The following is a 17974-nucleotide window of genomic DNA, read 5'->3' on the forward strand; positions in this document are numbered from 1 at the left end:
TAAAATAATATTCAATATATATTTATATATATGCTTATATATTATATATTTATATATTCACAATATTCAAACATTGACAACTGATGTTAGACTTCATCTTATAAAACAAATAATTTTTGATCTGCACTGGGCTCTCTCTAAACTTAAAAAACTAAATATACTACCAGTAGATACGTGTTGGAGATGCAATGCATTGTAGGAAATGCTTGGTCACTTGGTTTGGTCATGCTCATAACTTCTTTTTGGAAATAAAATATAACTAGAGATAACATGGTTTTGAACACGGCTCTGGCAAATGTGTGTTCTTGGGAGTCTGGACTGAATCCTTCCTAAATAACATTTCTTACAGGAGGCCATACTTGTAACACAAGGGATTATATTGCTGCATTGGAAAAGCAGGACCTCTCCAAAGGTTGAAATCTAATACAGTGAGATGGCACAGCTGGTATGTATAGAGAGTCGTGTTTAGCCAGCTTGACTGCTTTGAAAAGTTTAGTGCAATTTGGAAGGAATTATTGTGAGAATTTTGATAGCTCGTTGCATACTTTTCTCTTTTTTTCCTATTCCTCCTTCTTCTCTCCTTTTCTTCTTTGTCCTCATATTACTTATTGTTTGTATAGCTTGTTTTTTTTACATATAGAGTAGATATTTATGCTTTTCTAATACTTGAATTTAAGAATAAAATCAATAAAAGGAAAAAAAATATGCAAATGTACACCTTGGTATTGAGATGAGGGTCTGGTCCAGCAGTCTCAAAGAAACTTTGAAAAATAACTTGCCTTTCACAAAGATCCAGTCCCAGTAGATCTTCCCAACGTCATTTCCGCCAAGGAACACTAGATTGGATAAAATCAACATTGAAGTTGAAACGGCTGCCAGGACAGCATGAAGTCGACGACAAATTCTCGGTAAAAAGAAATGATCCTAAAGAGAAACAAAGAGTCAGATAAAATTACAATAAAATTTAATTTGACAAAAACACCAAAAAAACAGCATTTGAAAATACCAAATAATTATGGCAGACAAGCATTCAAGACTCAAGGCCAAATAACAACAGAAGATATCTTGAAGTCTGTTTATTCTCTGGTAAAACTCCCTATGAAGCCATTGAGAGAATTTTTTTTTCCCCTCTGTGTAAGAAATTCAGGATCGCTTGTAGCAATTTACAAGCCTTTCAATGTAATAAACAATTTCAGCATTAAATGAAGCATTTCCTTGGTGATTTTAACAGACACATTTTTCCTATACAGCTAATAGCACATGTTAAGTTCTAAATCCTATTTATTTCAAGGACAATACAACATAATGTAAGGAACTTATATTGTGTACCATAGGTTTTGGACTCTAAAGCCTCTTTATTTATTGCTCAAGTCTGTAGGAAACTGAGAGACTCTTGGAAAGTTATGAGCACCCACAATTCCCCTGGGAGTTTAGGCTATTAACCATGAATGGTTCAGCCTCTCAGATATTCAAATCTCAGGTCATAATTCTGTGGGAAATGCTCTAATTAGGACATCTCATGGGTGTGTACGTGCACCACACATGTGCACACACGAAGCATTTATTAGTTTACCTTAATAACCACAGACAGACTAGAATGAATTCTTATAAGCCAAAACCAATATAGGCACATGCCCAAAAATGGTCTTAAAAATACTGCCAGGAAAATAACTGGTAGTTTTGTAAAAGTTAAAATAGACACTTGTGGATGAAGGAATGTGAAGGCACAAAGTTCCAAAAAGAATGGCAGATTCAGGCAAAAAAGTACAATTACAAAGTATTTTTGAGCAGTAGATCTTTTGTGAATTGAATGTTGGCTACAGTTGATTGTCAATCTGTGTATGAGTCAGCATGACTCAGAAATCCTAGTATATATTCTGCTGTAGTAGTAAGACTCTAAATACACTCTAGCTCAGGCACAATAGGATCATGAGGGGAAATGCAGAATTTAAATCAGTAATGGGGAAGTCTCCCACACAGCTCTGGAAAGAACATGCACAAAATATAAAGGCTGGGATTTTTTTATTGCAAAGCTGACCTCTAAACTACATCACAAGAGACGAGAACAATGCACATATTCCCCCCAGTGCTATATGCATTACACTTCACCATGAAGACTGTTCAAATACTTTCAAAATAGAAATCCTAGGGAAGCTAGACCTTTTCTACAGCACTGGGTGGAGCATGACTCTTAGATGATACTTTCAATGTCTTGCCCTCCTTCACTTTAAGGTAGCTAACTCAAGGAATATGGCAGCTGCTGAACACTGCACAGCAACTATGAGTGATAGTTTCAGGCAGGAAATACAGTAGTATCCAAATAAGACTGGAGGGAGAAATAGGCAAAACTATCACCCAAAATGGAAATCTGATAGTTTCACAACTCAAGATAGTATAGCTTTAGCATGTATAACTGTTATCTTTTAGTTAAAAAAGACCCCAAGCCTACTATTATATGCACTTTAATAAAAACATTGAACACCCTAAAACAAAGGAAAAGTCATTAGTGATGACTATACTATAGGCAACCTGTCCTGGGGGAGTGGCACTACAGTCATTTACAAAGATGAAGAGTAAATCACTTTTATCTTTGAAGACAGAAACCATAGCTCCACTGAGCCATCTGAGGGCTGTGCTACAGATAATTTTCATTAGCACTGCTAGGCACTGATCCAAAAAGCAGTAAAGATTTTCTTGGGAGTCTTTGATGTCACTGATGTTTTTACTCATCTGTAGCAAAGGTAGAAAAATCAAACTAATTGGTTTAAAAGTTTCATGTCAGGCAGAAAAAGCCAACTATCGATGCACCTGAGCAGTTACTGTGCTCAGATTAACAAAGTGAAGCAGTCATTTACCACCAAGAACGGACTGAGGTCAATAAAGCTCAGTGATTCTTAATTAGGGTGCCGTAGCACCTGGGGGTGCTTGGAGATCCTTTCAAGGGTGCAGTGGGGTCCCATGCAATGTTGGCACTCTTAGATGTGCAAACATGACTCACATAAATCATGATAAGCCCAAAGATTACAAATAGGAATCCACAGCGTCAAAAATATTCTGACCAGTTGTGCTCTGAGTTCTTTGCAACAAAAAAATTGCTCTATTATTTTTCCAGAATCAAAGGAGGAGTGAAAACTAAAAGTTGGCATTTTTCATGGTGTCTGAAGTCTAATGAGGGATGCCTTGAATCCAAAACAGTTGAAAACCACTGATCAAGATAAACAGTTGATTTAAGCAGTTGATTTAAACAGTTCATGGTTTAAACAGCTATTGGTCTGTACATTTCTGAAGATCTGACAGTGTTTTTCATCAAAGCCAATATAAAAGTAGGTTGTTGTTTTTTAATCTTTCTGTCACTTCTTGGATGATCAATTCAATTGCAGCAAGGCAAATGAGAGCAGCTGCTACAAATTTACTTCAGTTCCATATGTTGTTATATCCTCAGTCCCCTCTCTCTTTTCTCCCTGCCAGGAGATGTGGCATTTGATAGCTGGAGTTTTACAATAACTGGTGGTGTTTTAACACTGGTTGTAAACACTGGTGGTGTTTTATAATAAAAGTTTTCAGTCAAAAATATTGTACTCTGGTCTATGATCCTTTTTTCCTTCCATTCCTTTCCTTTCACTTGGTTAATTTAGTTTTCCCAAACTGTAAAATAAACTTGTTGGGGTCTCCAGGCACCTGTATTATACATGGAACCCAGATCCTTAGCCCAAAATGCAAGACAGATGGAAAGGGATGTACAAAGGTTGCTTTATGCAACGCTTACACTCCTCCCAAATCCTCATACAAACATTCAGTTTCTCTTGGGAGAGTAACTTCCAAGACAGGCAGCAAGAGGGATAGCCTTGATCTCAGTCACTATAGGATAGGCAGTGAGACAGAGAAGCGATAAACAAAGTTTCAACAGGCTGCAGTGGTGGTGAGAAGGATGCTGGAAGGGGAATTGCAGAGAAAGAGAAGAAGCCCTGAATGAGGCAGGTCTAATCCTTAGAGGCAGAAGGAAGAGCATAACTGAGGCAAGAGTGAAGAGCTCAGATGTAGGAGAATGCAATGATTATGAGATGGGTGGCCCACCCCCAAAGGCAAAAGGTAGGACCCCCAGAGGCGTTATAGGTTGTCTTAAATGTGGGGGTTGCAGGCACGGAGCAAGGCAATGTCCATGAACTGAAATATGAACTCCTCCCATTGGAAGCAAACCCCCTTTTGAAGTGACAAGGGGTATAGGACTTCCAGGGGCAAAATAAGAGACTTATTTTTGAGGAAACCTGAACTGGGGTGAAACAAGGGGGAAGTTTCACTGAGCTCTCAGGGGAATGGTTAGTCTCTGTGAGCAAAGAGGGACTTGAACAAAAACCAGGGAGCTCCAACAAGGAAAGAAAATCCACTATTTCCCAAAGTGAGCAGAGATTAGAAACCATGGGAGCAGTGCCTTTGAGAGAGGTGGACAAGAGGATAGCTGCTACTGGGAACCAGCCTTAGTAACTGCAAGAGCCAGAGAATCAGCAGAGCAGAAAGGTAGTAAGTAGGTCAAAATCTAGTCTGGTAGGAGGTGGGAAAAAGAAACCTACCCCAACACTGGAGGTAAGAGATTGGGGGCTGAGATTGAAAAAATCCTGAGTAGAAGAAGGGTATTTATAAGTAACCTCCCCAGTGACACAAAGCAGTGGACTACTAAGAGCCTGTTAAAAAGGAAAACTGTTAAGTGTTACATTTGTGGAACTGTACAAGGATGTTGGCAGGAGTCCTAGCATCTGTGGTGTGATTAAGTGTAAAGATGAGAACTCAGCCCAGAAAGTACTGGAGGCCATGAACCAAATCGACCTCAGAGGGAGAATTTTGAATTAGGGGAGGAGCTGAGATGAGCATGGAGTCCACAGGAACAGAATCAGTAAGAGCTGGGACCTTAAAGTACAGAATCTGATCTCACCAGCGACAAGATGGGTCATGTGGGAGCCAGCTGAGCGCTAACAAGATGGGTCATGTGAGAGCCAGAGTCACTAGCATAGAAGACAAACAGCTCATGCCTGGTATGGGAAATGAGAGACACCATGAGTGGCTAGATCTCCCCAACAGGGGTCCCTACCCCCTGCTACTTGAAAGATAAGAAACTGGCATTGGAGGGCTGCAACCAAGTAGGCAGCTGGGTAGGAACCAGCAACAGAAAGACCAGCAGCTAGGGAGAACCCCTAAAAGTTAAAGGCGGTACGGTTGGGGAGCAGCGGCTGCATCTCAGTTGGTTAAACTGTAACACATGAGGGCATGCAAGGAGAAGGCCACGTGATGCAAAGGGGGTGGAGCCCAACATACTAAAAGCCTGCCCCCTCAACCAGACAGCTCAGACTTCTTCTGAGAGCAGAGCTCCTGATGGCCAGGGTGAAAACAAAAGGGAACCCAAGCAGCACTGGGACCCAGGGAAGCTGCAACAGCCAGTAGCTATAGGCCGAGTGGATGGGACCATGGGAGACCCCAGAGGAGGTTTAAGAGGGCATTGCATCTAGCACAGATTTACTAGAGGACTGGGTGTGACTGACAGGGGTGGTAACATGGCCACAGAGGTGCCTCAGAGGCACCTACCATAGAGCCCTATGAGGGTCAGGGACCCAAGGCCTGAACTGTAACCAGCCTTGCTCAGACCAGGGGTGCCGGGAGAGACCATGAGCAGCCTTGCCTGGGTGCCAAGGCAACATGAGGCTAGGGCCAGGGCCAGGGGCCCAGAGCCCAAGTAGGGCAAGACCAAGGCCAGCGGCATAAAGCCTGAGAAGGGTGAGACCAGGGCTAGGGACCCAGAAGCCAAGGCCTGGGGCAGTGGACCTAAACTGAGGAGCCACAGCCAGAAAAAAGAATCTTAATCCAGGAAAGCTGAAGACCCAAGAAAAGGTTAGAGGCCTGAGGGGTCCAAGTGTTGTAGTGGGGTTAAGGAGCCCTTCTCATGTGGTCAAATAACACCTGCAAGGCATAGGCATGTCTATAAGGGAGGACAGAAACCACAAATTCAGCTCATTAGGCAATTAGGACCAGAGGGGTCTGAGCCACAAGGAATGGCTGTGTGTGGTGGGGTTGAAGCTGCAGACTAAGAAAGATTTTGTGTGTGTGTGTGTGTGTGTGTGTGTGTGTATGGTGGAGTCAGAGCCCCAAGTCAAGTGGGCTAAGTCAAGCCCATGGAGAAAAGGAGAACAAGAAAGAGCACCCAAGGTGCTTATACACGTGATGAAAAATTCCTGTTTTTGAGGTTTACCTGCGTAACACTTTACACATATGGGTGTTTTTTAAGATTTCAATGAATTTGTTACATTGCAAACTAAACTCAATCCCCATGTAGTTTAGTTTGCAAAGTAGCTACTCGTAACATTGCAGCCTTTAATCTGACAGTTTGTCTCCCGTCCCCCCCCCAGCTGCGGGAGAGGTAGGCTGAAGGCAGAAGCAGCAAGGGACCCACCTCTCCCATGGCCAGGGGGTAAACTGCTGTCAGGCTGAACAGCCCCTGAGCTGTGGGGGGCCCCAGTCCTTTCCTTAGCGGTGGCAGCACCCCCCGGGGATGCCCACGTGGGGTGCTAGTGAGCCAGGGGCTGCCTCAGCTCAGAGGTGCCCAATCCAGCACTTCCCTGATCTCGCTCAGGTTTCCAGCGTGCTGTGCACCATCCCCGCCACCTTCTCCAGCCACCAGCATCCCCAGGTGCCCTCCTAACACTTTCCTGTGCTGCCCCAGGGGCTGCCCCAGAGGCAAGCCAGCCCATTCCCAGTGGCCCAGGCAGTGGGAAGGCGGCAGACAGCATGCATGGGGAGCTTCTCCCCGGGTGAGCTCAGGGAAGAGTTGGATCTGGCAGGTTCTGCCTCCAAGCTGGGGCAGCATCCAGCCCACTAGCAACCTGCCCAGCCAGCCCCAGGGGGCATCGCCACCACAGAGGGAAGAACCAAGGCTCCCGCAGCTCAGGGGTTGCTCAGCCCAACAGCAGCTCACACAAGTAGGCTCTGCTGGAAAACAAAAAAAAGCAGCAAAGGGCCTGATCCTTTTATTTTTTGCAGACCCTGCCTATGTCCAGGGGTTGAGCTGCCGGCAGGCCCTGAGCTGCGGAAGGCCCCAGTCCTTCCCTCCATGGTGGCAGCACCCTCCGGGGCCAGCCGGACAGGCTACTAGTGGGCTGGATACTGCCCCAGCTTAGAGGCAGCACCTGCTGGATCCAGCTCTTGCCGTAACAGTGACAGAAGCCCTTAAATTAAATGGTGAATTTTAATCATCACAATTAAAAAACCACAATTTCACTTTAGGGGATTAACCCCCCCGTCATGTCTACAAGTTCCCCCAGAGCTCACCAGCCTCTAAGGGCAGCCTCCCCTCTTAAGAAGTCATAGGCAACATCAGGATGAGAGGCTGGAGTGAGAGCTGGGTAGGACTAAAGCAGCCACCAGGAGGTGTCACAGCCACCCTGTCACACTCCAGCATACCCTTCCCATTACTTCCCCGTCCCCCACAAGCGAAACAGTGTGTCACATGCTAGACTTCTGTTCCATCAGGGAGCAGAACATTTTCCCTTCACAATTCCCACATTGTCCTGCAGGGAAACAGAGGCTGGCCATGGCCTGTTTGGGGCAGCCAACCAGGGCTGCCCTGTGCACTGGTATCATCTGTCATCAGATGGACTAAGGCAGATTGGAGCATGCTGAGATGTGTGCACAAGCCCCAGTTTCCCCTGCTGCACTGTGTCAGCACTGCAAGCTCTCCATCCTTCAGAGCCTCGGTATTTGAATGCCTGTGGGTATGTTTCTCTGGGTATGTTTCTCTACCAGAAGAACAAACCTGGAGAATTCTTCATTCTTCCAGTTTATTTAAATGTGTATATGCAGCCTCAGTCTCATTCATTACTAATGTATTTGGAGACATCAGCTATGCTATTGCTTTACCTGCCATGGCAAGGCATTTCCAATTATCTTCCCAAAAAGTAGGCCTTATAAAGGCAAACTAATAGTATTACTATCTACTTTATTTATACGTCTGTTCAGGGACAAGCTAAAGAAAATGTCGGCATAATTCAGTGTTATTACAAGGTTTCTTCGGTAGCTGAAGTTCTTTAACAAATGATTATTAATCAGGAATTAAATATTGCCATAATTTGAAGTCGTATGTCGACTGCACTTACATCTTGTAAAAATACTGCAGTGCTGCATGAAAAATGACCATTTGTTGTTGTGTTTTTATTTAACTACCTTTCTGGAGACTCAAGAATGGAGGCACAGAATTAGGGAAAGAAACAGGAAATATAAAATGACAAATGTCAAAAAGGTAAGTACATACTGTATATGGCCTTATACAACAAAGGCTCTCAACTATCTGTAATTTTCAACCAGGGTGCTGTAAGATCCTTTTAAAGGTTTAATCCTAGTGTACCAGGCAGTTTAAGAGGCACTTACTTTCCAAGCGTTCTACATCGGGCTCTGCCTGAACACTTGAGGGAGATTGCTGTAATAGGGACACCATACTTGTAGTTCAGATTATTCCCAGCAAGGGGACGCAAGATTGAAAAAAAGCAGTTCGGGAGCCCAGGAAAATTCCAGCCCAGGAATTGGCTGGGTGGCTCCCCTTAAAACCAGAGTGTCTCCCCACCCCGGTGTGGAGAGATAGAGGCGTGCGTTGTGTGACAAGGGCTGAGAAGAGCCCGCAGCGTGGTCCCACCCTGCAGTTGCGTGCTGGACCCCTCATGGGTGGGCCAGAGGCCAGCGGAGGACCTGAAGGGGCAAGCAAAAGAGAGCAGCCCCTAGAACGAGCAAGTGGAGTTCATGAGTAAACTGAACAAATTCCTTAGGGCAGGGATGCAGCCCCGGGAAGCTCCTGGAGAGCAGGACAGTGATTCCCCGCTGGGTTTGGAGACTTGGGGGTTGGTAGGGTGTGATAAACCCCCTCTGTGTGTGAGTGGTTGGGGAAAGGACTGTGGCGGGACTGCATGGCTTGGTAGAAGGAGACGCCAGCTAGGGAAAGGTCCACAGGACAACCGTGTGGGTTGAGACCCAGGAAGGCACAACCTGATAGGAAGCCTCAGTCTGCCTGAGTACCTAAAGGGGGGAAGGGAGACCAGAGGTGCTGCCTGGTCTGCTGGCGGCAGCTTGCTCTCCCTTTATGTGTTTAACTGTGTAAATAGCTCTGCGGGCTTGGAGAAGCCATGCCTAGGCAGAGAAGAGCGCACAGAGGTGCATGGAGGAGAATTTGTGTTTTGCAAGAGTCTGAGCGGAAACAGCTTCTGCAGACCACAAGATGCTTGGCCCTGCATGGATATCCCGAGGCAGCGGGAGAACGCAAGCGTGTGATGTGAGGAGTGAGGGACTGCCCCTCTCTCCATTCATTGAGCATAAGTCAGGGTGACTGGCTATTGGTTATGAATAGTTAATTATGGATTTAATATAATGAGTATCTAACATGGTGCCTAAGTTATTAGCTATGTCCTCCTTGATTGGATCATCCTCTTATTGTAAATAGTTATCAACTATTATTCTTGTATAGAGTCAACCTTGTGTATTGTAAATAGAGTTCCAAACTGTTGATATTATTTAATGTCCGTTGGCATGTAACAATTACCTTCTGCATATAATTAAATCTTGTAAATAGTTATTTATGAGTCTGCAAGGTCTTTCCATTGCAAAGGGAGCCTCTCCTCTCAGGGAGCCTCTGGCCACTCCTAGGTGAGCTAAGCAGGGGGTAGAGCTACATGGCACCCCAGGTCCCAAACAAATGGACATGGCTGCAGTTAGCACCACGCACCAAGGGTTACATTAGTATTGCCTGCTGTGGCAACATCTACACATGATTCACGAGATAAACCCAGAGATTTCAAATATGAATCCATAGTGTCAAAACCATTTCTGACCTGTTGTAGTCTTTCTGAGTTCTTTGCAACAAACCCATTGTTCTAGTATTTTTCTGTAGTCAAAATGCAAGTGAAAGCTAAGAAGGGTGCCTTGAGTCTTAAAAGACTGAGAAACACGCACGAGATGAATATGGCACATGTGCATGGAGCTTGATTTACCACTGCTTTATTATACATTTACCCTCTCATTTTCTATTTGAGCTGAAATTTCAAGAGCATTTGAGGGATTTTGGCATTTGTTTAACTACCTTATTTATAGTTTGGCTTATATGTTTTCTATATCATTTTTTAAAACTATCTAAAATCATTCCAAGGTTAAAGCTGAATCATTGCCCATATTCAGGAAATCAAGTAAAATACTTTCAGGAATGGGGTACAGAATCCCATTTCTGTCCTTTATTGATGTTAGTCACTGATGCTTTATTCTATAATGTACAGATTCAAATATCCCTTGCAAAGCACTGCTGATACAAGGGTTATAGAAAAAGTAAGAAGACAAAAGGCATTTGGACTGTTTCAATTGCTTTGTCAGGACTATACTTGCAAAATGGTATCAGCAAGAAGTACCCTTAGAGGAATGATGGCAACTTCTTCAAACCTTATCCCCAGAGACTGCAACAGGAGCAGTACTCAATAAAGCCTGAGAAGTGAATACACTGGGGTGTCGTCTTCTGAATCGGGGTCATTTGAAATCCATCTCCCTGCTAGAAAAATTGGCATGGTATAAAAGCAGGAGTAGGGCAAGATGAGCAGCAGATGGGATGGTGGGAAGGGCAGTGGCACATTTTGACTAGTAGTCATAGGCTATTTTATTTATCTGCAGTTAGGTGCATTGAAAATGGAGGGAAGGTGTGACTAAGCAGCTGGGGGAGCAGATGGGATGCAGAAAGGGCTGGAGATTGTGACAAAGATCTGCCAACCAGAATATAAATGTATTTCATCTTTAAAGGGAACCAAAAAATGGGTGGATAAGAGCAGCTGGACAATTTTTAAAAAATACATTTATTATTGTGTATTGTCTATGTGTAATACTGACAAAAGGGAGACTGGGTGGACTGGAAACATAGGTTATTAGTGAAAAGCTGGTTGAGATTAAGCAGCAGGAACAGCCTTAAAGATAGCCAAGGTGCAGCTGACCAGTCAAGGAGCCATCTATAAAGGATGAGGGACAAATGTTGCAGGGTGTAACATCAAAGAGGGAGAAGCCACTGCTGAGCAGATTAAAAGAGCAATGGGATGAGATCAGACAAAAGGAATTTAAGATGACTATCAGGATTAACTTCTTGACAGTAAGAACTATTGATGTGAAAAATAATCCCCTAGAAGAAGTCACGTAAGCCCCATTGGCTTGTCATATGTAATACATACATACATACATACATACATAATAAATAGCAAAAAGCCTGAACAGATAGGGAAAATGACTAGCTGACTTATCAGACCTTATCCATCAATAGATGCCACAACAAAACCGAGAAGCAAGTTTCATTCATTGCATTTATTGTAAATACAAGGTAGAGAATTCTATTTCACTGCTAAGGCTTGTAACAGTCACTTATATGGTTGTAGGTCACCAAATGACATTCTGCTTGACCTTGCATTGCTTACATGTCTAAATGCCTTATGCATCTACCATGTTGTCTCTATTGTGCTGTTCAGAAGCAAATCAATGCAGCCCAGAAAGCATCTCAGTCCACTGATGCTCTCTTGCGTTTAACGTCACCTGGCATGCACCAGACAGTCTTGCAGAACCCCCAAAAGTTGCAGACAAACCAAACGTCATCACTAGGCAGAGCATGACTCTAAAATGAAACCCAGCATGGTGTTGTAGCAGGCAAAGTGAGTTATGCTAAGGCTTTTAGCCATAGTCCAGGCCTCCCCAGAACTAAGCAACAAAATTGAACAGAGCGCCTTCTGTGTCACTGGGAGATATGAGTATTGTAATTGGGCAGTAGGCAAGCAAGGGACAGCCATTTCCCTATAAGGAATGTGGGTGGCACAGTGCCAGGGGATTGGTGCACCATATAAAGAATGCTTGGCGCACAGCACAGGGGACTGGACAGTTTGGGATGAGAGAAGTTATAAAAGTGATGGACAAACAAAGGAACGTGCGTGTGTTCTGTTTTGCCACCCTGGGGAGACAGGAGCAACCTTGGACTTCTTGTTTGAACAACGAGGAATCCAGAAACTAACATCCCACATGGCCAGCAGAGGATCTGAGGCTGGTACCACCGAAGGTTGCTGCTGTAACACCTGAAGGAACTGCTTGCCAGGTCGTATTGCAAGGAAGAATACTTGTAATAACCCTAGGGGTTACTATTGAAAGTTCACTTGATACCAAATCAGTCAAGGGGCCGTGTCAATCTTTGGGGGTCTCTGGTAAAAGGAATCCTAGGGGCAATGGGTATGACAGTGCTTACTTTTTACCCAGTAGCTGAGCGGTGAAGGCACCTGCTCAGAAATCAGGGGAGATCTGAGACAGGTTCTAGCCTTCCCTGCTGTGAGGGCTTTGAACCCTGGCCTTCCACATCGTAGGACAATGTACTAATCTCCAGACAGCACTACTAAAGACACCTTCCTGTTGAAGCTAAGCCACCAGTCAGTCAAACTGTTTGGGGGACAGAAGGAGAACAGACTAGTGGAAGTCTGACTGGCTCAGGGAGATAGATCCTGCCCTCATAATGAGGAAATGAGCCCTTGCTTCTAGTGCTGTTATCTTATTTACAGTCATTGGGTGAAACTACATGTAAACTGCATTGGCACAGAGAGTGGGCTTCTTCATATCACCCTGCTGTTCACTGCTGACTGGTGGGGAAGCAAAAATGGCGCCATGTTTAAAACTGCAGTTTTAGCTTCCCTGCTGATTAGGAGGGAGCGGTGGGGTGCTCCGCTAATCAGCGACAGGCAAGAGGGGGCAAGGGGCAAGGTGTGCACAGGAGAACATGCAAAATTTAGGGAGCTGCTACATGCTCTACCTCCACTGTGAATTTGGTAGGTCCCTACTCATGACTCAGTGGGACAGCTTCAAGAGGAGAAGTTGAAGAATGCTCAGTCATGTCTGCCCCATAGTTTGGTGGTTAGGGTGCTCTACAGAGACACAGAAATGTGGATTTAACCCCCCGAGGCTGAAGGGGCCCAGATCTCCCATGTCTTGGGCATGTGCCCTAACCACTAAGCTAATATATGGAGGAGGAGGCCTTTATATTGCTGTCCATATATCATATATGCTCAGGTCACAAGTCCTGTTAAGATGCCGATTGCTTAGGAAATCAAGGGATGGCAGAATTCCAAGCAGGCAAAGACATCTAGGCACAGGTTAAATTCCCTATTGGAATGTATGGAGAGTTGCACGTCTCCTGGGTAATGAAGGAACAACTTCAGAAGGTGTTTATGCATTGCCTATAGAAATGAATGCAAGAGATGTGTGGTTCTGCAGGGGAAAGGAGCATATATTTCAAGAAGTTCACAAGTTACACACACTGAAAGTATAAGAGGACTACATGGCTGAACAGACAAAAGTAGAAGGCCTCCGAGCTTCTGGTTTTGTAAGCCAAAACTCTGCTTAAATGTAGAAACATACAACTTGTTTTCACTTCAGTGAAAATGTATAGTGACTTGTTTGGTCCAGTTTTCATCTAGTTTTGACTCACATTAGCATTTTAGCACACCCCCCCAACTTAGAATTTAACAGTTTTTATCCAGTAGGGTTGTTTTTTTAGTTATGCATAGAGATGTGACTATAGGCTGTAGTCATTTCCTACTGTCTGCTCTCAAGCTATGTTGCTTCAAAAGTAATTATTAGCTTTCAGAAGATTGTGGAGAGAGTTTTTCAATTCCCAAATACATTTATGTTAGATAATTAAACACATTTTGGTCCCAATGGACAATGAAGCTGTTAGTACAAAGACAGAACAGCGTTAATAAGGCCAGCACCTGTCAGATAAAGCCTAAATTAAAAGAACAAAGGAATTTTCAAACAGTAAAATGTATTTCTGGTTTTAGGAAGAAATGTCAGCTACATCTATTAGTTTGGGACAGTTTAATTTCTTTCTAGGTCTTTCCAAATATTTTTCTTATTGAGTCTTTTCATTCATTCATTTCTTTGTTGTGTCTTTTGCAGGAGATCTCTTACCATAAAGCTAGCCATCATTTCTGCTTGGAGAAATCTTTGTATTAAAAGAGGTAGAGTTTTGTAAATTTTTTGCTGCAGGGAGGTGGTGAGGGGGAAGGAGTCAAAACTTGTTTTCCTACTTGCTCTCATACTTCAGCTTCTCTCCCCAAAACATTGTCCAAAGTATCTTTAAAGTGACTGTTCCTGAAAGCTGATAAGTTAATTGTCCTGGACCAAGAGGCATGGAGGGGGTGGGGAGCAGTAACACTAGTGTATGCTCCCCTACTGCTATGCCTCAACCCCGACTGGGAAGAAGAGTGCCTAGGTTGAGAGTTACTTTTGACATTGTTTTTACTGCTCTGTTTTCCTTGTTCCCAACTCACTGGTTTGTCTCACCTGCCTTCTAGATTTTGCCTTTTAAAATGCAATCAACTTGGGGCAGGCATATTCAGATCTACATTCTCTTAAAGCTTTGAGGGTACAGTTCCTCACTTTCCCATGTTTCTGATCACAAGAAAATCAGTCAATTAAAGAACTTGCATATGTATTGGCCTCTGGCTGCTGTTCTACTCCATCCAGGAAGAGCACAGACCATCTGCAGATGCTTCCTCAGCCTGACAAAGGGTATTTGCACCCGAAAGCTTGCAAAGAAGAATCTTTCCAACTATCTGAGTTGGTCTAATAAAAGATACCAGATTTACTCAAAGAACCTTGTCTGCCTATGTCCTTAGACCAACACAGCTACAACCTACACCTCTGAACCATAGAAGATATTTAATTTTAACTTAACACACCAGGATGGAAGCCTTGACCTGAGGCTCCCCATAACTACATGCAACCCAGCTGCATGCACACCCTTTGAACATGCCAATGTGTAGGGAGCCCAAGACTGGGGAGCTGTTCCCTGATCTTGAACTTCCTGTGTGTCAGGGCATTTAAAGCTATGTGGCTTCAAATAACCCAGTGCACAAGTTATGCCCCAGACCTTTCAAAATGCAGAGAATAGCTGTATCCCAGAACTGGGGACTTTCCCCTACCTGGTTTGGCAAATGCCTTCTGTCCCTTGAGAAGCACATTGTGCAAGCCAACTTCAGGGAACCACTTCCAAATGTTAGGTTTCCCAATGAGACTTTAAAGCCCATGGGCAAGAATAGCCCTGGATTGGGAACCAGATCCCCAGTCTGGACATCCCCCATGCCAGCAAATACATAATGGGATCTGACGAATGTTATCCTGGATCCCAAAAATTGCACATCCTGCCATGCCAGATATGAAGCAAAGCAAAACTAACTTGGTCAGCAAATAAAGAAAGCAATTAACCTGGTCACTAAACCAGTACCGAGATAAAATTAAACACAGCTAAAGGCCTGAAATAGACTTTATATAAGCCAACCTTAAAACAGATCATTCAAATATACTATGTCATAGCTTTAGCTTCAAACATTAAAAGTAGTGATTGATGTAACCAAAGGCATTAGATATAGATTTGATATAATAAATGTATTTGTGTTAAATTTCTTAGGGTATAAAAATAAAGCAGCTTTAGTAGTGAAGACCATAAACCGAAGTGAAAAGAAAACAGGACAGTGGCAAGCAACATTCCAAGATGGTGATGGAAGGAGATAAGGAATTCTCCTTTCCAAAAATTGTAATTTTCCCAAAGACATAAATCCCAGCTAATTGGAACCATTCAAAACCTTAGAAAAAACTAGTTGAGTCCAGTTCTCAGAGTCTCAGCAAAACAAAGACATTTAAATAAACCAATAAGAGAATAATTGCCAGAGTAAGTGACATATAATATGGGAGGGAAAGAAATCAGAGAACTCAGCAAAACCAAAACAACCTGTTGCCAGCCTGCATGACGTACTTCTCTTCCCTTCTGAGTCTCCCCCCAGGAGCATAGGTGAAATTCTGTATTGCACCACTGTAGGGATCCAGATAGACAAGAGAATAAGTGTTTCTTTTTATGCTTTGGGGTGCAAACAATAACAGGTTGGGCTACAGACCTGTCTTTTGCCTATTTTATTAGTAGCCAGTCTGTGGCAGGGCACTGTGTGTGCCTGCCACTTTAAGGGCCTGGAGCTGGCAGCCACCAGGTGCCTGACGAGGGCAGCCATTTTGGAGGCAAGAGCTGCCTATATAAACAGGGCAGTTTGGCTGCTGGTGGCCAGGCAGCAACATTGCCTGGCCAGAGGGCTGCTGAGAACAATCTGGAGGTAAGGGAGGAGCTGTAGGGGATGGTCAGGAGGCTCTTGGTCCTGGGCATGACCTAAAACTGCACCCTGCTGGGAGTGGGTGGTCTGGTGGGGCTCTCAGTGGTGCGGGAGCCCCCAGGAAATGCCAGGCCAGTTACCACCCCGGTGAAAGGCAGGTTGGGGTGCCTTAACCCCTTGCCCCCACCACTGGGTGGGTAACCCTGTGTTTGTTTGAGGGGCCCGAAAGGCAGACCCTGGGAGAGAGAGAGAGGGGCTAGAGACCCAGCCTGAACAAAAGAGTACCCTTGACTGGCCCATGCTGGGGCCAGGACCAGGAGGGTCAAAAGGGCTAGGGGCCCACCGTGAGGGATGCCCAAGAGCCAGAGGCCTGGGGTCCTGACTGGCCTGGAGGTGGGCCAGGGCTAGTAGCTGAAAGTCTCGGGGGGGGGACCATGCCCGAGAGGGGAAAATGGTTTTGGGGGGCTAGGTAGCCTGGATGAAGGTGGAGGGGCCGCCTGATCAGAGGGATCATGGAGGATTTGTTTGGATGATTCTGGGGCCCAGCGTGGGGCCGGTGAGGATATGAACAGCAAGATGCCATCTGTGAGGCTTGGATTGTGTGGTACTGGGGAGGATAGGAGCCACAGAGAGCACCCCCTGGCATCGGGGCACTAAAATGGGCAGCCTCCTGCTTGAGTGACATCTGTAAATGAATCAATTAACACCAAGGCGTGGCGGGCGAGAAGGAGGGCGGTTGGCCCAAGAACAGGTGGGTGGGCCACGGAGATCGGCCCCGAAGAGGCCCCCTGCCATACAGTCACAAAATATCTGTAATCCAGGTAACTTCATCCTGCCACAACTCCCACTTCCATCCTTGTCCCATCCTTGTCCTGTCCCCTTCATGTCTGGCTCTCATCTCCCTCTCCACTCCCTACCCCAAATTCAGATTAGACTATTTCTTCCTCTGTGCCTATAGCTGAAGAAAGCTCCCTGACAAGTTTCCTGCTCTCATGTTAAGTGTCTGGATGGGTTGCACCTAACAGAAGTTCAGAGCAGCAATTGCAAAGAAATCCTGCCTCTCTCTTAGCTGAAGTGGAAGGATAAGTGTCAAGTGGAGAATTATATGCTAGCAATTTTGAATCAAGCATGGACAAATTCATGTCGTCAAGGTCTTATAACTAGGCCAACTGGGGGGGCAGGGAGGTAGATTTTTAGAGGAACTGAAAAGGAGGCACATCCTTAACACAAAAGCTATCCCCTGCCAAATGTCAAAGTCCCTGCTTCAAAGCAAGAAAGCGGCTGAGTTTCTCAAATTAAGTGTCACACAGCCTTTTAACAATGACAGAAAGGATATTTTGCTGTAGCCTCCTTCAGACAGAAGGATATCTATGGCTCAAATGAGATTTCAAGTTCAATGTGTAAGCATGATAGTATAATTATGGCTTTTAAAGGGAAGAGGTTATATATAGGGTTTTACCCTCATATAGTAAGTGACTGTAAATGCATAATAAAGGCCAAAGCCTGACAACTAGCTAAGAAAGCTCTTAATTCACAAGACAGAGTTAAAGGGTCAATCCTGCAAGGCACTAAGCACCCTCAGCCCCCGGAGAAGCTCTAAAAAGGTGGATGGGATAACAGTACAAGATTCATTTGCTGAAGGAAGATTTTGTGATTCATCTTATTTAAGTGGGTTATGGGTTACATTCCTGGAAATGAATTTTTAATTACAAAATAAATGGATTGTAAGGTTACTTACAATCACAGGACCCAATCCAATGAAGTAAACAGTAAACTTTGTGTTGACTTTTTTGCTT

At 44.5% G+C, this 17974-nt stretch overlaps 1 protein-coding gene across 7 annotated transcripts in view; it reads right to left on the reverse strand.

Annotated features, from left to right (window-relative positions):
- Positions 1–17974, reverse strand: part of HHAT (hedgehog acyltransferase) — a 384776-nt gene that overhangs the window by 105723 nt on the left and 261079 nt on the right. For all 7 annotated transcript variants that reach the window (XR_009457284.1, XR_009457282.1, XR_009457281.1 and 4 more), the window contains one exon: positions 780–924. Coding sequence is in view for 2 of the 7 variants with exons in the window: in XM_059718178.1 (XP_059574161.1) it covers positions 780–924 (145 nt within the window). In the remaining 5 variants the exon portion in view is untranslated. The remainder of the gene's footprint in view (positions 1–779; positions 925–17974) is intronic.

The sequence above is a fragment of the Alligator mississippiensis genome, chromosome 1 (genome assembly GCF_030867095.1).
Source record: "Alligator mississippiensis isolate rAllMis1 chromosome 1, rAllMis1, whole genome shotgun sequence".
NCBI lineage: Eukaryota > Metazoa > Chordata > Crocodylia > Alligatoridae > Alligator > Alligator mississippiensis.